The 22,990-nt window shown below is 36.6% G+C and overlaps 1 protein-coding gene across 26 annotated transcripts; it reads right to left on the bottom strand.

Moving 5' to 3' along the window:
• Nucleotides 1–1,957: 1,957 nt before the first annotated feature.
• LOC127127576 (NADPH-dependent aldo-keto reductase, chloroplastic) lies at nt 1,958–14,208 on the bottom strand. Of its 26 annotated transcripts, none has more exons than XM_051056801.1 (9): nt 14,035–14,179; nt 13,861–13,907; nt 4,363–4,503; nt 4,159–4,209; nt 3,986–4,062; nt 3,230–3,317; nt 2,852–3,127; nt 2,503–2,748; nt 1,958–2,402 (listed from the first exon to the last, which is right to left on the bottom strand). In XM_051056801.1, the coding sequence occupies exons 3-9, from the start codon at nt 4,495–4,497 to the stop codon at nt 2,316–2,318; spliced, it is 960 nt and encodes a 319-aa protein (XP_050912758.1). In that variant the 5' UTR covers nt 4,498–4,503; nt 13,861–13,907; nt 14,035–14,179; the 3' UTR covers nt 1,958–2,315. The 26 variants fall into 26 exon arrangements, with proteins under 26 accessions (XP_050912758.1, XP_050912759.1, XP_050912775.1 ...); XM_051056802.1 differs by lacking the exon at nt 4,363–4,503 and adding an exon at nt 13,591–13,731; XM_051056818.1 differs by lacking the exons at nt 3,986–4,062; nt 4,159–4,209; nt 4,363–4,503 and adding exons at nt 13,214–13,290; nt 13,387–13,437; nt 13,594–13,731 and having other exon boundaries at nt 14,035–14,178.
• Nucleotides 14,209–22,990: the final 8,782 nt, after the last annotated feature.

A 22,990-nucleotide genomic window follows, 5' to 3' on the forward strand; every position in this document is an offset into this window, starting at 1 on the left:
TTCTGAAAATCACAAGATTAAACTATCAATGAAAACTACAAATAAACAGCTACATTTAGTGCTACAACGGTGCAATCAAAACAATTTAAAATCAATGAAATTAAAGGAGATAAAGGGAAAGAAAGACACCAAGAAATATGTGTTCAGTCTCAATTTCTTGAGACCTAAGTCACAGGCAAGGGAACAAGACAATTCACTATGGATATGGAGTTACAATATCAAGGCCTATACAATTAGAATGGATTCTATCCCTTATGTTTAACACTCTTGAGAAGACAACACCACAAGTCTTTTCCCACTCACAATTCAGTCTCACTATTTTTTCTATGAATCTCCGGCTTGAAATATCATACTCTACTCACTACCCTAAAATATCGTATTCTAAAACTTCGAAGTATTCACTATCGTAGAGATAGATCTGATGCGAATGAAAATTCTGGTTATCGAGTCTTGGGACAGTTTGGGCAGACATTCTTTTAGGACTGTACAGTGCTAAGTTCATGTTTAGTTGGTTGAGAATGCAGATAGATAGGTATGTAGTCCTTGAAGTGTAAGTCACGTGTTTCATGACTCTCAAACTCCCCAATTCATGCTTTCAATTATGTTTCTAGTCACAGAACCATTGAGTAGGTGAATATATTCTCTTTGTACTGTCAATATTTTATCTTTTATTTGACAAATTCTTACAATCAAGATTATGAGTAAATTAGTCATATGTATCAAAATATTTCAGAGGTTTCATGCACTTTTTGTATCACATAACCTTCTTGAGCTTCCTTATTAGATGATTTGGGATCAACTAATTTCAACGTTGTATGAGTTAGGATATTGTATACTCTAATGTTGGAATGTCACAAGTGGAAAAACTTGTCCCCTCAAGAAATGGTTTCTTTCTTAACAACAAATTAGTCAAAGATGACTTGGATAGCAAGGAATGCAAATGTGAAGTCGGATACTATTACTAACTATTGATAATGTAAGCACTATAACTAAATCATAAGCAAAAGCGTAACAGAAGATTAAGAACCTGTTATCTCTTATCATTATTGTATAATTTTTTTTTTTTAATATTTTAGATAGACAAATTTTTTAAATGAAATAATTTAAGAATGTGCAAAAATATGATTAACCAAACTAATTAATAAACTAAATTGGATCTATCATAGAAAAAATTGAATCACATAAATAATTAATCAATTAAATCATTTAATTTAAACAATTCTAATATTATATATAAAAGTTTTTAATTTTTAGAGCCAAACTAAGGTTATTTTAATAATTTTGTATTTTCATTTTATTTATTAAAAACTATTTTTTTCACTAACTTTTATATTGCAAAAATTGGATTGTAAAATATGGCACGGTAACTGAACTATATTTTAATGCTTTCTTAATTTTTCTCTCTCTAATATTTGTATCTAAACTTTTAACTCATAGTATTACAATAGATGGTAAATTATCTTATTATTGACCTCTTTCCATAACATGTAAACTATTAAAGTTACTACTTTTATTATAAATTTAATTTAATTTATTTTATTATGAAAATTAAATATACATAACATGAACAACTTATAATAAACTTTTTAAATTTTATTTATGTTCTATTATTTAGAATTTATTTCATTTTAGTTTAAGTTCACAAACTATATTTCATTGTTTTTATAATATTATAATTATAAAATTATTTTTCAATTAAAATAATTTAAAATTATTTATTTAAATTATCGAAGTTATCCGTGCCTCGCATGGATGTACATCTAATTCAATATGAAAAAGTAAAATAAAAATAAGAGTCACTAAGTACAATGATTTTATGTCACTCAATTTATTTCTTAATGGAATCTTCTTTCAATTTGCATGATCAGTTCATTTGATTTCTACGTTAAAAAAGTTAAGCCGAAGACTAACATCACAAACAAGGTTAGATAATTTTTAAATTAAAATAAACTAAAAATAAAATTGAAAGCATTTTTTTATTGATGACCAAAAACTTGATAGCAATTTGACAATATAGCAATTTAAAGTGTTTGTTAATTCCACTTCCGTTTGACAAAGCAAACTTATACATCATTTTTCTATAGGACTTTGATCTATTCTTTTAATTCACTTCAACCTCTTGTGCTTTATTCTTACTTCGCTTCTTATCATTATTACATCTACTAACAGAAATCTAGTAAGAATCCAACCCAAACTCAAATAATAGATATGTTTAGAACACATTCCTTCAATTCACATTTGGAAAATAAAATTTCACCGCAAGATTACATCCTGAGCTTCTTCAATTGGAGTGCATGAGAAATCATATCACCATTTCAAATTTCTCCATCCCACAAATCTTCAAGACTTTTGTATGGACTACAAGTTTCATGAACTGCAAAGTCCCCTCTTAGTAGCCTTTGCTGTATCAGACAACAAAAATCGAATAAAAGAATGTTCGATGCATGAACATGCGCGCGCAAGATTGATTAATTTTTATGTTTTCAAAGGCACTGATCAAACCTGGTGAATCTGTGAGAATTTTGAGAAGAGTTCTGGAGGGATACACCAACCAAACAAGCTAAGATTCTCTTTGATCCTTGATTCATTTACACTCTTTGGAAGAACACTGTGACCACTTTGGAGTCCCCATCTTAGAGCCACTTGTGCGGGAGACTTGTTAAGTTTTTCAGCAATTTCAATCAAAATTGGTTCCTTCAAGATTTCTCCCTTTACCCATGATCCAGGAGAACCTAGAGGAGAATATGCCTGTAAATAAGCATTTGTTGTTAACAAAATGTAAGCAAAAAAGAATCTCAAATACAAAATTGCAGGACCCAAAAAGAATCATCTACATTAGTCAGAGTATTACTGTGACATGAACACCAGTAGACATGCAAAAATTATGAAGAGCTGGTTGTTGCCAAACAGGATGGCATTCAACTTGGTTAACTGCTGGTGGAATCTTAGCATATCTGAGTAAGTCTTGCAGCTTCTTAGTTGAAAAGTTGCTAACACCGATTGCGCGAGCCTGACCTGAAGCGAATAAACCTTCCATCGCATTCCATGTCTCGGAAAGACATAAAGGAGCCATGACCTCAGGGTCCCAACCCCTTGATCCTGACTTTGTTCTAAAAGGCCAGTGTATCTGTGACAAAATATTTTACTATCAAAAGCATCAATTTTTTCATACAACCATCTTCAATTTAAGCATCATGTTCTAAGACGAGTTTAAAATCAAGAGTCGTACGAGATATAAATCAATGTAGTCAAGCTGCAGGTCCTCTAGAGTCTTTGTCAGTGCCTTTGAGACATCTTCAGGTGCACAGTCACTAATCCTGCAGGGAGATAATTCACCACTCTTCAGGGCAATGTAAAATACCAAAATTCAACTTTAGTTTTATTTTCAATTCTGAGTAACCATGTGTAGCTTAGCTGAAGTTTCACCATGGAAAAACAAACAGATCCTATTTAATCACGATTTAACCGTAGCAATATTCTATAAGGATCTATTTAGCATCAGAGTTCCTATGACAAATTTTGGACCATGTGCGGTAACTCGCCTTGCACGTCATCAAAAACGACCCTGCATATAAAGTTTTGTAGCAAAGATAGTACCTCAAATATTAAATATCATCATACTTGTCTTCTAAATAATCTGTTTCACTAAATTGATCCCCATAATCCTTAGATATACAATCTTTTCAACAAATTAGTCCTTTGTATCATCAATTAATTCCTTTTCAGGGATGAATTCGGTGACAATTGTATACTTTTGAGCAACTAACTTGATGACAGAAGTCTTAATGTGACGACGGCGACACAGTAATCTTCAGAGGAGAGGAATCAATTAAGGGTCCACTTTTCATTCTCTTCTGGATGCTTATATTTTATAATCAACTAATAAATGAAATACATATTAAGTACTCTCAAATACATCAAAATCTTGATTTGGAAAAAACAAGATCGATAATCTTTGAATATAATAATTAGTCCAAACACATACCATAGCTTTGATGTGATGAACATTTCACTTCGCTCTACAACCCCAGTAGAAAACAGTGTTTTCAATGCCTCCCCTACCTGCATCAAATACAAATTCTCTGGCATAAAAAAATCCCAAAGAAAACCCTACACAAACTTTGTAGCATTAAACATAAACTTTTAAATTTTGGGTACCTCTTTTTCATTATCATATACCCGAGCACAATCTATATGTCTGTAGCCAGCCTGCACAAAAGCATTGAGCCAATTCAAATCAAAAGTGTGTTTAGGGTCCGAAACGTGTTAATATCTAATACCGACACATGTGATTACATTCTATCACTTTCATTTATTATGAAAGTACAAAAACATTAGGGCACAAAAATGCAAAGATACTACTACCTTAACTGCAGAAACAACAGCATCACCAACAACACCAGGAGAAGCTTTCCATGTTCCAAGGCCAATTGCTGGTATCTTTGCACCAGTATTCAGATCAAAATGTTGAGGACCGTGTATATTCTCTTTATCCATTTTCTCCTGCATGAAACCCAAATCAATATATAATTTTTATAAAAAAGAAAAAACATCACTTATTAATCCAAAAATCGAAAACAAGAATTTAGTAAACTTTGAGCGAATTTGAAATCCAAAGTGAGCAAAAATCACCGTTCTAGAGACAAATTGCTTCGTTATTATGTGTTTTTATTGAAAATCTGTTGAAAAAACGTTAGATGAAACAGAGGGTTTGGCATAAAAGATGGATCATTGCATGATGGTTTTGATAAAAATTTGGGAGGAACAACGCATTGAAGACAATGGAGAAAGAAAGTAAATGGTTACCAAATACAGTTACCGAATCGAAGTAGTTGCACCAATCTATATCGAAATGGAAATGTAACCACCACAGTTTCTGCCTAATAGATTTGGGGAAGAGTTTTGATTCATGTATTCAAAATGTATTCAGAGAAATGTTTTTGTCTCGGTGTTTGATAAATATTTTAGGCAAAATTAGTATTTAAGTTTTTCTTTTTTTAACATCTTGCTCATTTAAGTTTTTTTAAGTAATTATTTGGAGTGATATAAAAATATGAATTACAATTAAAAATATAATAATTATGTATTTTTAAATGTTTAAAACATGAGAAAAATAATTTAAAAATTATTTTAAAGAATCAAATTATTAATAGAAAACTTTAAAAAGTAACGAAGAAATAACTTAAAAAGAATTTTTTCAATATTTTATATATTTTTTAAAATTATTTAGATTTTAAATATAAAGTATAAAATGCTAACTATCACTTTGTGCGTTCTCTTTTGATTTTTTTTTAAATAATCAGTATTTTTAAAAAAATCCAAAATAACTAATTTTTCAAAAAAAATTCAAAATAACCACCTTCCAAAACAGATGCGTTAGATGAACTGACGCATTCATTTCCCCTTATGTATGGTATTGTGCAAACCATTATGTACAAAGGCTACCCACAACTGAAGAATAAGACACCTTGCTCATTTCTTCTATTTCTTCTTCATTGCTTGGACATTGTGTCTTACTGAGTTTCAGATGACCAGGTAGTGGAACCTGCACATGTTTAGCATTATGCATGTTGAACCTCTAAAATACTTTATTGATATAATCTTCTTGTGACATCCATAACATTCCTTTGGGACGATCTCAAATGATCTTCATTCCAAGAATCTTCTTTACTGCACCCAAATCTTTCATGGCGAAGCATTTGCTTAATGTCTTCTTTATAGCAACTATCTTAGTATTATCTTTCCCAATGATGAGCATATCATCAACATACAACAAAAGTACGATGGATTCACCTGTCATACCCCGATTTTGGTCCTGAATTTTTCCATTTTTTATTTTTTCATTTGGCACTTGGCCTAAAGTTCATTTGCATACATTCATGACCAAAGGCAACCGTTCATTCCCAAATCCATATTTTTTGATAAACATGGTCATTATCTAAGCTTTTTGATCATGGTGTTTTTTTTATTATAAAATGGGTTCTAATTATTTGACTTTTTATTTTCAATTTGATTTTAATTTCAAATTAAGCTTAAATTCCAAATTTCAATTTAATCTTAATTGTGTTTTTACTAATGATTCAAATTCTAATTGATTTTTAATTTCCAAATAAATGTTAGAATTTGACATCAAAGTAGTTTTAACAAATTATAGATTAATTTGATTTTAATTGGTTTTTATTGTTTTTTTTTATTTTTAATTGACATTTAGATTAGTTTTGGATTATTTCTAAAAAAATCCAAATCCATTTTATAACCAAAACACCCATTTCATAAACCAAGGTCTCACCATTCTTATTCTTTACAATCACTTCAATCAAGTTCAAACTATAACCATAACCTTACCATTCATTCAAACTTTCAAACTTTCATTCAATATATCCAATTCCATTCAATACAATTCAATGAACATTCATTACATAATCTCAAGCCACGATGCAGTCAACACACCATTGCAAGCAATCTACACTAACTTGCATCAGCCTGCACAACAGAGTTGCAACAATAACCTGCAGACCACAACATATATATACCAATCCATTACTTTGCTGCAACATGAATCCATCCTCAAAACCTGCAAAACAATGGACATCAATAAGATACAACATCGTTTCCAAGCCAACAAACCATCATGTAGCCTGCAGCCAATGTGCCTCAAAAACAATATGATGCAAAGCAAGACAAGCACACACAAGGGCCAACCAGCCACTATTTTTGAATCATAAGAGCAGGCTTTGCAACTGGCTGAAATTGAACGTTTAGATGCAAAGTTAGCACAAGAAGTTGGAATTGAAGGTGTTCCTGATTCTGAGGAAGCACTGGTGGAAGCAACCTACAGCATGCCATGACTAAAACCAGACACGAATTGTAGCAGAAAAAATAGAAAGCAAGAAGAACAGAATGAGAGCCACGTAAAAAACCAAAGTTACTCATGAATGCTCCAAACTTCACTGCAGTAAAACATAAAGCCATTAGTCAAAGCAGTAATTTTGAAAAAATACCTGAAATGGAATTGAGACAAAGTAGAGGAAAAAGGTACGTTGTTCACATTACCATTTCCGAATCTAGCATCAAATAGAGCAATCCCAACTGAGCACATCAAAAGGGTTTTGCAGAGACACCTATTTTGATATGCATAAGCCAATCCCAAACCCTAAATTTGTTGGACATAAAAGGAGAGAGAGCAGAATCAGAGAAAAAGGAGCGGCGGCTACGAAATTTCTCATCAATCTCACAGTATCCTTTCGCACAGTGCAAAATTCAATCGAGTTAAATTACCTGAAGCCACCACTGCGAAGAAAAGGAGGCGGAGGCAGTTCGAAGGAAGACCAAATCGTCGTCGCGTCCGCGGTTTCATAGGTTATCACTTTCTCTTTGTGCATGATGCATTCGATTGTTTGCCGCTGTTTGTTGTCGTTGTTCGAAAATCCATCACCGGTATCACCCTTTTTGCCATTCGCGCTTTATAATTGAAATCGGAAGCGAGGACCTCAGGGTTATTTTGTGATGCTTCTGTACGGTTTATGTGTTGTTGTTCTGAAAAGGGGAGGGAATCTTGATTTGGGAAAGAAGGAGACGGTGGGTCAAACAAATCCAGTTTTGGGTTTATTTTTTTACCTGATTTGTTATGTTTTTTTTTTCTGTTGGGCTTCGATTTCAAACGAGCCAAACTTACCCAGGCCCATGTCGCTATGCCCATTAGGATTTCGTTTCCTTTTGTGTGATTTAAACATTCATTTCATATATTATTGATTTCGTTACTCTGGCAAGTGGGCGGTCATGGCTGGGCGGTAAAGACTCTTAGCACTCCACCAGATAGCCGTGGGTTTGATACCCATATATAGCATTTTATTTCTTTTAGCATTCATTTTATTATAATTTCTCCTATACTCATAGTTTCATTATTATTTAATAACACAAGTTTGGTTTCCTTTAATTTCATCATCCATTCAAAACCGCTTTAAACTACTAGAATCACACTTTTCTCGATTCAATGTCGAGCCCATTTCCATACCCTTGTAAGTCGATTGCTTTTTAAGCATCGCCATCAACCTCACATAGCTTACTCTTGGGCTTTCTTACAATGAGCCAGTTCTCTTGCACTTACACTCATACATTGCATTATTTGTTGTTTGGGCCCGATTTAATTATTTCATGATTTTGAATCCCAATTTGACAAAATGTACCCCACTCCCCCGATGTGTAATAATTTTGTACTGTTTTATTTCCTTATTTGTTTGACTGTTTAGTTAGATACTAACACAAGAATAAAATCAACCATTTCCAAAAGATCAAAAATAATGACTCGATCCAACGTCGAGTATTTTCTCAATAAACAAATCAATTCATTTCTCTCTCCTATTCTATTCCATTTCTTTCAAACTTTCATCAAACGCTTCATTCAACGTCAAGCCAGTTTTCTTAATAAAAACTCAAAAAATATTAATTCATAGTTAAGACCTTTTCAATAAGATGGAAGTGGAACGTGGTGTATACCACGCACTCCTGAGATTAAGATTCGAGACGTATGCCTCGCCTATCTTAGCTCTCGCCATCATCCAAATTTATCCACTTTGTTTTCTCTCAAACACTCATTCAAATTTCTCTTAAACGTCCATCAATACTTGATCTAGGGTCAAGACATTTTCACAACAAAACTCAAAATACCTAATTCTTATTTAACACTTTTTCAATAAAGGTGGAAATGGAACATGGTGTATACCGTGCACTCCTGAGATTAAGATTCGAGACGTATGCCTCGCCTATCTTGGCTCTCGCCATCGTCTAAAATTGTCAATGCGGTTTCTTCAAACCCTTTCTCAATCAAATTCAAAACACTTAATTCTTATTAAACATTTTTTGCAAATAAGATGGAAATGGAACGTGGTGTATACCACGCACTCCTGAGACTAGGATTCGAGATGTATATCTCGCTCATCCAGGTTCTCGCCATCACTCAAAATACATCCAACTAATCAAACTCTTCTCTCGCCGTCGTGCGATTAATCAAAAACCTTTTTTCATAAACAAAAGACATACTGTCTTAAGGTGATGTAAAACAATGTTTCGGCCACGATTGTTGAGTCGAGATAAGTGACGCTTTTCCGAGTGTAGATTTATAAATCCGTTTGATGTGTGGTATGCGTTCACTCCTCATCTGTTTTGGGTAAAATAATGTTTTCGTCGATTAATACAATATAGCTTTCGCTAAAATCGACCAACAAACAAACATTTTTCTACCCAGAACTACGTAAGACTTGATTTCTCTATTGAGATACGTAGGAGCAGGATTTATAAATCTTGTCAGGCCCACTAATAAAAAAAAACTTAGGTTTAGTCCTTCGTCAAAAATCCAAAAACATTCTCCTCTCATCCTTTCTTTCTTTCCCACCTAATAATTTGAAAAGCCTAACATTTCAACTAACATTAACGCACACAATTGACCTAATGGTTCCCGTTGAGTACAACAGACGTGAGGGGTGCTAATACCTTCCCCTTGCGTAATCGACTTCCGAACCCTGATTTGGTTGCGACGACCAACATCATTGTCGTTTCTTTCTTGGTTTTTATCGATATTCCCCTTTCCTTTTTAGGAATAAATAAAGTTCGGTAGCGACTCTGTTTAGTCCATCATTGCGAGCGTGCGATTGCGCTTCGCTTAAGTCGTGTCTGTCGCATCCGCGAAAAACAACCGGCGGGCTGAAACAAAAACAACACAGAGCCGCCACCGTGCGTTATTTATCCCAAGGAGGGAAAGGAAACGCTCGAAGTAAACCTGGAAAGGAAATGGTCTCGCGACCAAAGAGATGGGATCGGGAGTCGGTTACGCAAGGGGAAGGTATTAGCACCCCTCACGTCCGTCGTACTCGACGGGATCCACGCTCTAAAAGATAGGTTAAGGTTGCTAAACAAACATCACACACACAAGAAACACAGGTGGGGTTAAGAGGAAGAGGGCTCGCTAGGATATCGCATCCTATGCCTACGTATCTCGTCTGGAACGAGAATCAGAGCTGCCGTAGTTCGGCTCTGTCATACGGTGAACTGGACCTTATTGGATTTGTAATCGCAATGTCGCGGTTAGCAAGAGTCGCCACCGACTTTTCTTTTATCCCTTAAGGAAAGGTGGAAAAGAACAGGAAAGACCTTAATTTTAAATTCTTAGGTTCGGGAGGTACTTTATACAAAGGGAAGGTATTAGCACCCTTTGTATCCATGGTTATCCATGGGCTCTTAATTGCTCAATCATTTATGTTTTCTAGTTTGAAAAAGGTGGTTGAGAAATGTGTGAAAAATGTTTTGAAAATGAGAATTTAACTTTGTAATGATTCTTGCATGAATGTATACAAAGTGGTTATCTCGTTTAGTTTTTCGAAAATAGTTTAGAAAAATATAACTTGGCAATGATCCTAGTACGGATGTATGCTAAGTGGTGATTTTCTAAAAGATGTTTGAAAGGTGTGAGGTGTGAAAAGCATTTTTGTTATGAATGAGCAATTAAGGTTATACCTGTCCGAGGTCTTTCTGGGCATTTCCCATCCTTATGAGGGTAAAACTGTCCTTACTATTGAGAAGCAAGTAGTTTATCCTTGGGATGTATAAGGGTCATCGTAGGGTCATCGATAGGTCATTGAAGGCAACAGTTGTGAGGATACCTTAGCATTCGAAGGGACTACCATCATTTAACCGTAGGCTACACCGAAGGGTCATCGAGGGACAAAATGGTATTTTCGAAGGCAACATCCGAGGGACTATGATGATTTTACCGAAGGGTCTTTGCTAAGGATATCCCCATATTCGCGGGACATGACCGTAATATTGTAATCGTGGGGTAATAAAGAGAGGTCCGACATCATTTATTTAAAGTCCATGTTTTAGGTTCATTAGGTAATTATGGTGATACCGCATTAAATCGATACATTAAAATCAACACATTAAAGATCAATACATTAAAATTGGTTAGGCAACCAATATGAATTTTCACATTAAAGTGACATAATTTAGAGTCCATCTCCATGAAAGTCTTCCCATGCATAAAGCGGTGTACCTAGCCGGTTATTTCTTCGGAAGTATGCTAGCCTTTACACCATTAACACACAGATTATAGCATTGAGATAAACACAATTGGAAATTGCATCACAAAATGAATATAACAGCCAGGAATATAAGCAAAATGATGCAGAGTCATGATTAGGTAAGTATAAAACGGGCAACAAAGGGACAAAGCAGCCCCTGTCCTGTTCGCTTCTGCTTCGCCTAGCGAAGGCTCAGCGAAGGCTCGCTGCGGGCTCGCCTAGCGATGAGCTAGCGAGCGGCCACGGGTTTGAAATTATGACCTCAATCAGCAGCATGGCCTATGGCCTCTAACACATAATTATATGGTTCAGTTTCACAATGTTCAAGCACATTTAAATTCTCATGCAAAGCTTCAAAATGTTTATGAATTCAATTATAATCCACAAATTAAGAACATGAAGTGGTACCATATGCCAAGTGAAAATACAAAACGATATCACATGCCAATTAAGATATTAAAATGATACCACATGCAAAATAAGGACACCAAATGATAATCATATGCCAATTAATCATATGCCAATTAAGAAGCTAAAGCGAATAATAGTGAGGCTAACCTGTTTGCAAATCAAGTTGTACCCTTGAATTGGCGAGCCGGATTGAGTTGGACGGCGGTAGCTTCGGAGCGAGTAAGCGGCCTTCAGGGTTTCCGCCTTCTGAATTCTTTGGATCAGCAGGGTTTCTGTGTTTCTCCCTCTGGATGCGTGTTTCCGTCCGTCTTCGTCCGTCTGTGTGTGTCTGTTTTTTCCGTGGCAGTGGAGCATGTATTTATAGTAGAAGTAGTGGTGACCTAATGGGCTTAAAATGAGGTCCAAAAATCTCAAACTTCGCAAGCTTCGCTAGGCGAAGGAATTGCTCGCCTAGCGAGCAAACTAGGTCTGGGCCTTTTCCTGGATCTGACGCTTCGCTGGGCGAGTGTCATGACGAAGCACTCGCTAGGCGAAGGGATTGCTCGCCTAGCGAGCAAGCTATTTTGGGCCCCTTTTGGATTGGGCCTGTTGTGAGCTGGGCTTTTGTTCACTTGATGTCGGTGCCTTGCAGAATAAGCCGGAGGGTCTTGAGAAATGCTTTGTGATACCAACGGGCAAATTTTGGGGTATGACAGCTGCCCCTGTTCAATATTCTTGAACCGAGAGAGTAGAATGGTAGGTGCCGTTCGTGGTCTGGAGGTGAAAGATTATTGAACACTTAGAATGCCCCAAAAATTTGCACCTGTTCATTTGTCTTGACGGAGATGGGCTTAAAGATGCCACCCAAGAAACTTGCTGAGGAGATTTCCAGATTGTGTCGTACGTTAGACGATATCTAGAGACATGGGCGTCACACCGGGTCATACATTATGCATCATGTTCTAAGACGAGTTTAAAATCAAGAGTCGTACGAGATATAAATCAATGTAGTCAAGCTGCAGGTCCTCTAGAGTCTTTGTCAGTGCCTTTGAGACATCTTCAGGTGCACAGTCACTAATCCTGCAGGGAGATAATTCACCACTCTTCAGGGCAATGTAAAATACCAAAATTCAACTTTAGTTTTATTTTCAATTCTGAGTAACCATGTGTAGCTTAGCTGAAGTTTCACCATGGAAAAACAAACAGATCCTATTTAATCACGATTTAACCGTAGCAATATTCTATAAGGATCTATTTAGCATCAGAGTTCCTATGACAAATTTTGGACCATGTGCGGTAACTCGCCTTGCACGTCATCAAAAACGACCCTGCATATAAAGTTTTGTAGCAAAGATAGTACCTCAAATATTAAATATCATCATACTTGTCTTCTAAATAATCTGTTTCACTAAATTGATCCCCATAATCCTTAGATATACAATCTTTTCAACAAATTAGTCCTTTGTATCATCAATTAATTCCTTTTCAGGGATGAATTCGGTGACAATTGTATACTTTTGAGCAACTAACTTGATGACAGAAGTCTTAATGTGACGACGGCGACACAGTAATCTTCAGAGGAGAGGAATCAATTAAGGGTCCACTTTTCATTCTCTTCTGGATGCTTATATTTTATAATCAACTAATAAATGAAATACATATTAAGTACTCTCAAATACATCAAAATCTTGATTTGGAAAAAACAAGATCGATAATCTTTGAATATAATAATTAGTCCAAACACATACCATAGCTTTGATGTGATGAACATTTCACTTCGCTCTACAACCCCAGTAGAAAACAGTGTTTTCAATGCCTCCCCTACCTGCATCAAATACAAATTCTCTGGCATAAAAAAATCCCAAAGAAAACCCTACACAAACTTTGTAGCATTAAACATAAACTTTTAAATTTTGGGTACCTCTTTTTCATTATCATATACCCGAGCACAATCTATATGTCTGTAGCCAGCCTGCACAAAAGCATTGAGCCAATTCAAATCAAAAGTGTGTTTAGGGTCCGAAACGTGTTAATATCTAATACCGACACATGTGATTACATTCTATCACTTTCATTTATTATGAAAGTACAAAAACATTAGGGCACAAAAATGCAAAGATACTACTACCTTAACTGCAGAAACAACAGCATCACCAACAACACCAGGAGAAGCTTTCCATGTTCCAAGGCCAATTGCTGGTATCTTTGCACCAGTATTCAGATCAAAATGTTGAGGACCGTGTATATTCTCTTTATCCATTTTCTCCTGCATGAAACCCAAATCAATATATAATTTTTATAAAAAAGAAAAAACATCACTTATTAATCCAAAAATCGAAAACAAGAATTTAGTAAACTTTGAGCGAATTTGAAATCCAAAGTGAGCAAAAATCACCGTTCTAGAGACAAATTGCTTCGTTATTATGTGTTTTTATTGAAAATCTGTTGAAAAAACGTTAGATGAAACAGAGGGTTTGGCATAAAAGATGGATCATTGCATGATGGTTTTGATAAAAATTTGGGAGGAACAACGCATTGAAGACAATGGAGAAAGAAAGTAAATGGTTACCAAATACAGTTACCGAATCGAAGTAGTTGCACCAATCTATATCGAAATGGAAATGTAACCACCACAGTTTCTGCCTAATAGATTTGGGGAAGAGTTTTGATTCATGTATTCAAAATGTATTCAGAGAAATGTTTTTGTCTCGGTGTTTGATAAATATTTTAGGCAAAATTAGTATTTAAGTTTTTCTTTTTTTAACATCTTGCTCATTTAAGTTTTTTTAAGTAATTATTTGGAGTGATATAAAAATATGAATTACAATTAAAAATATAATAATTATGTATTTTTAAATGTTTAAAACATGAGAAAAATAATTTAAAAATTATTTTAAAGAATCAAATTATTAATAGAAAACTTTAAAAAGTAACGAAGAAATAACTTAAAAAGAATTTTTTCAATATTTTATATATTTTTTAAAATTATTTAGATTTTAAATATAAAGTATAAAATGCTAACTATCACTTTGTGCGTTCTCTTTTGATTTTTTTTTAAATAATCAGTATTTTTAAAAAAATCCAAAATAACTAATTTTTCAAAAAAAATTCAAAATAACCACCTTCCAAAACAGATGCGTTAGATGAACTGACGCATTCATTTCCCCTTATGTATGGTATTGTGCAAACCATTATGTACAAAGGCTACCCACAACTGAAGAATAAGACACCTTGCTCATTTCTTCTATTTCTTCTTCATTGCTTGGACATTGTGTCTTACTGAGTTTCAGATGACCAGGTAGTGGAACCTGCACATGTTTAGCATTATGCATGTTGAACCTCTAAAATACTTTATTGATATAATCTTCTTGTGACATCCATAACATTCCTTTGGGACGATCTCAAATGATCTTCATTCCAAGAATCTTCTTTACTGCACCCAAATCTTTCATGGCGAAGCATTTGCTTAATGTCTTCTTTATAGCAACTATCTTAGTATTATCTTTCCCAATGATGAGCATATCATCAACATACAACAAAAGTACGATGGATTCACCTGTCATACCCCGATTTTGGTCCTGAATTTTTCCATTTTTTATTTTTTCATTTGGCACTTGGCCTAAAGTTCATTTGCATACATTCATGACCAAAGGCAACCGTTCATTCCCAAATCCATATTTTTTGATAAACATGGTCATTATCTAAGCTTTTTGATCATGGTGTTTTTTTTATTATAAAATGGGTTCTAATTATTTGACTTTTTATTTTCAATTTGATTTTAATTTCAAATTAAGCTTAAATTCCAAATTTCAATTTAATCTTAATTGTGTTTTTACTAATGATTCAAATTCTAATTGATTTTTAATTTCCAAATAAATGTTAGAATTTGACATCAAAGTAGTTTTAACAAATTATAGATTAATTTGATTTTAATTGGTTTTTATTGTTTTTTTTTATTTTTAATTGACATTTAGATTAGTTTTGGATTATTTCTAAAAAAATCCAAATCCATTTTATAACCAAAACACCCATTTCATAAACCAAGGTCTCACCATTCTTATTCTTTACAATCACTTCAATCAAGTTCAAACTATAACCATAACCTTACCATTCATTCAAACTTTCAAACTTTCATTCAATATATCCAATTCCATTCAATACAATTCAATGAACATTCATTACATAATCTCAAGCCACGATGCAGTCAACACACCATTGCAAGCAATCTACACTAACTTGCATCAGCCTGCACAACAGAGTTGCAACAATAACCTGCAGACCACAACATATATATACCAATCCATTACTTTGCTGCAACATGAATCCATCCTCAAAACCTGCAAAACAATGGACATCAATAAGATACAACATCGTTTCCAAGCCAACAAACCATCATGTAGCCTGCAGCCAATGTGCCTCAAAAACAATATGATGCAAAGCAAGACAAGCACACACAAGGGCCAACCAGCCACTATTTTTGAATCATAAGAGCAGGCTTTGCAACTGGCTGAAATTGAACGTTTAGATGCAAAGTTAGCACAAGAAGTTGGAATTGAAGGTGTTCCTGATTCTGAGGAAGCACTGGTGGAAGCAACCTACAGCATGCCATGACTAAAACCAGACACGAATTGTAGCAGAAAAAATAGAAAGCAAGAAGAACAGAATGAGAGCCACGTAAAAAACCAAAGTTACTCATGAATGCTCCAAACTTCACTGCAGTAAAACATAAAGCCATTAGTCAAAGCAGTAATTTTGAAAAAATACCTGAAATGGAATTGAGACAAAGTAGAGGAAAAAGGTACGTTGTTCACATTACCATTTCCGAATCTAGCATCAAATAGAGCAATCCCAACTGAGCACATCAAAAGGGTTTTGCAGAGACACCTATTTTGATATGCATAAGCCAATCCCAAACCCTAAATTTGTTGGACATAAAAGGAGAGAGAGCAGAATCAGAGAAAAAGGAGCGGCGGCTACGAAATTTCTCATCAATCTCACAGTATCCTTTCGCACAGTGCAAAATTCAATCGAGTTAAATTACCTGAAGCCACCACTGCGAAGAAAAGGAGGCGGAGGCAGTTCGAAGGAAGACCAAATCGTCGTCGCGTCCGCGGTTTCATAGGTTATCACTTTCTCTTTGTGCATGATGCATTCGATTGTTTGCCGCTGTTTGTTGTCGTTGTTCGAAAATCCATCACCGGTATCACCCTTTTTGCCATTCGCGCTTTATAATTGAAATCGGAAGCGAGGACCTCAGGGTTATTTTGTGATGCTTCTGTACGGTTTATGTGTTGTTGTTCTGAAAAGGGGAGGGAATCTTGATTTGGGAAAGAAGGAGACGGTGGGTCAAACAAATCCAGTTTTGGGTTTATTTTTTTACCTGATTTGTTATGTTTTTTTTTTCTGTTGGGCTTCGATTTCAAACGAGCCAAACTTACCCAGGCCCATGTCGCTATGCCCATTAGGATTTCGTTTCCTTTTGTGTGATTTAAACATTCATTTCATATATTATTGATTTCGTTACTCTGGCAAGTGGGCGGTCATGGCTGGGCGGTAAAGACTCTTAGCACTCCACCAGATAGCCGTGGGTTTGATACCCATATATAGCATTTTATTTCTTTTAGCATTCATTTTATTATAATTTCTCCTATACTCATAGTTTCATTATTATTTAATAACACAAGTTTGGTTTCCTTTAATTTCATCATCCATTCAAAACCGCTTTAAACTACTAGAATCACACTTTTCTCGATTCAATGTCGAGCCCATTTCCATACCCTTGTAAGTCGATTGCTTTTTAAGCATCGCCATCAACCTCACATAGCTTACTCTTGGGCTTTCTTACAATGAGCCAGTTCTCTTGCACTTACACTCATACATTGCATTATTTGTTGTTTGGGCCCGATTTAATTATTTCATGATTTTGAATCCCAATTTGACAAAATGTACCCCACTCCCCCGATGTGTAATAATTTTGTACTGTTTTATTTCCTTATTTGTTTGACTGTTTAGTTAGATACTAACACAAGAATAAAATCAACCATTTCCAAAAGATCAAAAATAATGACTCGATCCAACGTCGAGTATTTTCTCAATAAACAAATCAATTCATTTCTCTCTCCTATTCTATTCCATTTCTTTCAAACTTTCATCAAACGCTTCATTCAACGTCAAGCCAGTTTTCTTAATAAAAACTCAAAAAATATTAATTCATAGTTAAGACCTTTTCAATAAGATGGAAGTGGAACGTGGTGTATACCACGCACTCCTGAGATTAAGATTCGAGACGTATGCCTCGCCTATCTTAGCTCTCGCCATCATCCAAATTTATCCACTTTGTTTTCTCTCAAACACTCATTCAAATTTCTCTTAAACGTCCATCAATACTTGATCTAGGGTCAAGACATTTTCACAACAAAACTCAAAATACCTAATTCTTATTTAACACTTTTTCAATAAAGGTGGAAATGGAACATGGTGTATACCGTGCACTCCTGAGATTAAGATTCGAGACGTATGCCTCGCCTATCTTGGCTCTCGCCATCGTCTAAAATTGTCAATGCGGTTTCTTCAAACCCTTTCTCAATCAAATTCAAAACACTTAATTCTTATTAAACATTTTTTGCAAATAAGATGGAAATGGAACGTGGTGTATACCACGCACTCCTGAGACTAGGATTCGAGATGTATATCTCGCTCATCCAGGTTCTCGCCATCACTCAAAATACATCCAACTAATCAAACTCTTCTCTCGCCGTCGTGCGATTAATCAAAAACCTTTTTTCATAAACAAAAGACATACTGTCTTAAGGTGATGTAAAACAATGTTTCGGCCACGATTGTTGAGTCGAGATAAGTGACGCTTTTCCGAGTGTAGATTTATAAATCCGTTTGATGTGTGGTATGCGTTCACTCCTCATCTGTTTTGGGTAAAATAATGTTTTCGTCGATTAATACAATATAGCTTTCGCTAAAATCGACCAACAAACAAACATTTTTCTACCCAGAACTACGTAAGACTTGATTTCTCTATTGAGATACGTAGGAGCAGGATTTATAAATCTTGTCAGGCCCACTAATAAAAAAAAACTTAGGTTTAGTCCTTCGTCAAAAATCCAAAAACATTCTCCTCTCATCCTTTCTTTCTTTCCCACCTAATAATTTGAAAAGCCTAACATTTCAACTAACATTAACGCACACAATTGACCTAATGGTTCCCGTTGAGTACAACAGACGTGAGGGGTGCTAATACCTTCCCCTTGCGTAATCGACTTCCGAACCCTGATTTGGTTGCGACGACCAACATCATTGTCGTTTCTTTCTTGGTTTTTATCGATATTCCCCTTTCCTTTTTAGGAATAAATAAAGTTCGGTAGCGACTCTGTTTAGTCCATCATTGCGAGCGTGCGATTGCGCTTCGCTTAAGTCGTGTCTGTCGCATCCGCGAAAAACAACCGGCGGGCTGAAACAAAAACAACACAGAGCCGCCACCGTGCGTTATTTATCCCAAGGAGGGAAAGGAAACGCTCGAAGTAAACCTGGAAAGGAAATGGTCTCGCGACCAAAGAGATGGGATCGGGAGTCGGTTACGCAAGGGGAAGGTATTAGCACCCCTCACGTCCGTCGTACTCGACGGGATCCACGCTCTAAAAGATAGGTTAAGGTTGCTAAACAAACATCACACACACAAGAAACACAGGTGGGGTTAAGAGGAAGAGGGCTCGCTAGGATATCGCATCCTATGCCTACGTATCTCGTCTGGAACGAGAATCAGAGCTGCCGTAGTTCGGCTCTGTCATACGGTGAACTGGACCTTATTGGATTTGTAATCGCAATGTCGCGGTTAGCAAGAGTCGCCACCGACTTTTCTTTTATCCCTTAAGGAAAGGTGGAAAAGAACAGGAAAGACCTTAATTTTAAATTCTTAGGTTCGGGAGGTACTTTATACAAAGGGAAGGTATTAGCACCCTTTGTATCCATGGTTATCCATGGGCTCTTAATTGCTCAATCATTTATGTTTTCTAGTTTGAAAAAGGTGGTTGAGAAATGTGTGAAAAATGTTTTGAAAATGAGAATTTAACTTTGTAATGATTCTTGCATGAATGTATACAAAGTGGTTATCTCGTTTAGTTTTTCGAAAATAGTTTAGAAAAATATAACTTGGCAATGATCCTAGTACGGATGTATGCTAAGTGGTGATTTTCTAAAAGATGTTTGAAAGGTGTGAGGTGTGAAAAGCATTTTTGTTATGAATGAGCAATTAAGGTTATACCTGTCCGAGGTCTTTCTGGGCATTTCCCATCCTTATGAGGGTAAAACTGTCCTTACTATTGAGAAGCAAGTAGTTTATCCTTGGGATGTATAAGGGTCATCGTAGGGTCATCGATAGGTCATTGAAGGCAACAGTTGTGAGGATACCTTAGCATTCGAAGGGACTACCATCATTTAACCGTAGGCTACACCGAAGGGTCATCGAGGGACAAAATGGTATTTTCGAAGGCAACATCCGAGGGACTATGATGATTTTACCGAAGGGTCTTTGCTAAGGATATCCCCATATTCGCGGGACATGACCGTAATATTGTAATCGTGGGGTAATAAAGAGAGGTCCGACATCATTTATTTAAAGTCCATGTTTTAGGTTCATTAGGTAATTATGGTGATACCGCATTAAATCGATACATTAAAATCAACACATTAAAGATCAATACATTAAAATTGGTTAGGCAACCAATATGAATTTTCACATTAAAGTGACATAATTTAGAGTCCATCTCCATGAAAGTCTTCCCATGCATAAAGCGGTGTACCTAGCCGGTTATTTCTTCGGAAGTATGCTAGCCTTTACACCATTAACACACAGATTATAGCATTGAGATAAACACAATTGGAAATTGCATCACAAAATGAATATAACAGCCAGGAATATAAGCAAAATGATGCAGAGTCATGATTAGGTAAGTATAAAACGGGCAACAAAGGGACAAAGCAGCCCCTGTCCTGTTCGCTTCTGCTTCGCCTAGCGAAGGCTCAGCGAAGGCTCGCTGCGGGCTCGCCTAGCGATGAGCTAGCGAGCGGCCACGGGTTTGAAATTATGACCTCAATCAGCAGCATGGCCTATGGCCTCTAACACATAATTATATGGTTCAGTTTCACAATGTTCAAGCACATTTAAATTCTCATGCAAAGCTTCAAAATGTTTATGAATTCAATTATAATCCACAAATTAAGAACATGAAGTGGTACCATATGCCAAGTGAAAATACAAAACGATATCACATGCCAATTAAGATATTAAAATGATACCACATGCAAAATAAGGACACCAAATGATAATCATATGCCAATTAATCATATGCCAATTAAGAAGCTAAAGCGAATAATAGTGAGGCTAACCTGTTTGCAAATCAAGTTGTACCCTTGAATTGGCGAGCCGGATTGAGTTGGACGGCGGTAGCTTCGGAGCGAGTAAGCGGCCTTCAGGGTTTCCGCCTTCTGAATTCTTTGGATCAGCAGGGTTTCTGTGTTTCTCCCTCTGGATGCGTGTTTCCGTCCGTCTTCGTCCGTCTGTGTGTGTCTGTTTTTTCCGTGGCAGTGGAGCATGTATTTATAGTAGAAGTAGTGGTGACCTAATGGGCTTAAAATGAGGTCCAAAAATCTCAAACTTCGCAAGCTTCGCTAGGCGAAGGAATTGCTCGCCTAGCGAGCAAACTAGGTCTGGGCCTTTTCCTGGATCTGACGCTTCGCTGGGCGAGTGTCATGACGAAGCACTCGCTAGGCGAAGGGATTGCTCGCCTAGCGAGCAAGCTATTTTGGGCCCCTTTTGGATTGGGCCTGTTGTGAGCTGGGCTTTTGTTCACTTGATGTCGGTGCCTTGCAGAATAAGCCGGAGGGTCTTGAGAAATGCTTTGTGATACCAACGGGCAAATTTTGGGGTATGACAGCTGCCCCTGTTCAATATTCTTGAACCGAGAGAGTAGAATGGTAGGTGCCGTTCGTGGTCTGGAGGTGAAAGATTATTGAACACTTAGAATGCCCCAAAAATTTGCACCTGTTCATTTGTCTTGACGGAGATGGGCTTAAAGATGCCACCCAAGAAACTTGCTGAGGAGATTTCCAGATTGTGTCGTACGTTAGACGATATCTAGAGACATGGGCGTCACACCGGGTCATACATTAGACAGTATAGTGAACCATCCATTATGCTGTTGACTTCGTTGGGGAGTCAGAGTATGCTATACTGCTGAGGATAAGGGATCAGAATGGACCATACGTTAGACCGTGTCTGAATACCAGAGGGAGCTGTTCATTAGGCGGATGACTTTGCTGGGGATAAAAGATCAGAATGGATCGTACGCTAGATCGCATCTGGGTTGCACAATGAGCCGTACGTTAGGTTGAAGCTGCTGAAAAGGGAGTAGTCGTATACCGGACTACCATTCAGGAATGTACCTGTCCGAAGGTAGCACCTGAGAAAGGGAGTAGTCGTATACCGGACTATCATTCAGGAATGTACCTGTCCGAAGGTAGCACCTGAGAAAGGGAGTAGCCGTATACTAGACTACCATTCAGGAATGTACCTGTCCGAAGGTAGCACCTGAGAAAGGGAGTAGCCGTATACTAGACTACCATTCAGGAATGTACCTGTCCGAAGGTAGCACCTGAGAAAGGGAGTAGCCGTATACTAGACTACCATTCAGGAATGTACCTGTCCGAAGGTAGCACCTGAGAAAGGGAGTAGTCGTATACTAGACTACCATTCAGGAATGTACCTGTCCGAAGGTAGCACCTGAGAAAGGGAATAGTCGTATACTAGACTACCATTCAGGAATGTACCTGTCCGAAGGTAGCACCTGAGAAAGGGAGTAGCCGTATACTAGACTACCATTCAGGAATATACCTGTCCGAAGGTAGCACCTGAGAAAGGGAATAGTCGTATACTAGACTACCATTCAGGAATGTACCTGTCCGAAGGTAGCACCTGAGAAAGGGAGTAGCCGTATACTAGACTACCATTCAGGAATGTACCTGTCCGAAGGTAGCACCTGAGAAAGGGAGTAGCCGTATACTAGACTACCATTCAGGAATGTACCTGTCCGAAGGTAGCACCTGAGAAAGGGAATAGTCGTATATTAGACTACCATTCAGGAATGTACCTGTCCGAAGGTAGCACCTGAGAAAGGGGAGTAGTCGTATACTAGACTACCATTCAGGAATGTACCTGTCCGAAGGTAGCACCTGAGAAGATGGAGGTTTAACTTGGTCGTACATTAAACCATACTTGAGTTGTTGAAGATCAGAATGGATCGTACGTTAGATCATATCTGAGCTGAAAGAGTCATATGTTGGGCTGAATCAGAATGAACCGTACATTAGGCTGTATCTGATAATATTTGTGTACGCTGTATTTGCAATGAATATCTGGGATGGGCTTATAGATGCCATCGTTGGGAGGATGTCAGAATGAATGTTGACATGGAGTATATCTGAAAGGTGTAGTTGAATCCTGAATGTAATTGATACAG

This window comes from Lathyrus oleraceus, chromosome 3, assembly GCF_024323335.1.
Source record: "Lathyrus oleraceus cultivar Zhongwan6 chromosome 3, CAAS_Psat_ZW6_1.0, whole genome shotgun sequence".
Taxonomy (NCBI): Eukaryota; Viridiplantae; Streptophyta; class Magnoliopsida; order Fabales; family Fabaceae; genus Lathyrus; species Lathyrus oleraceus.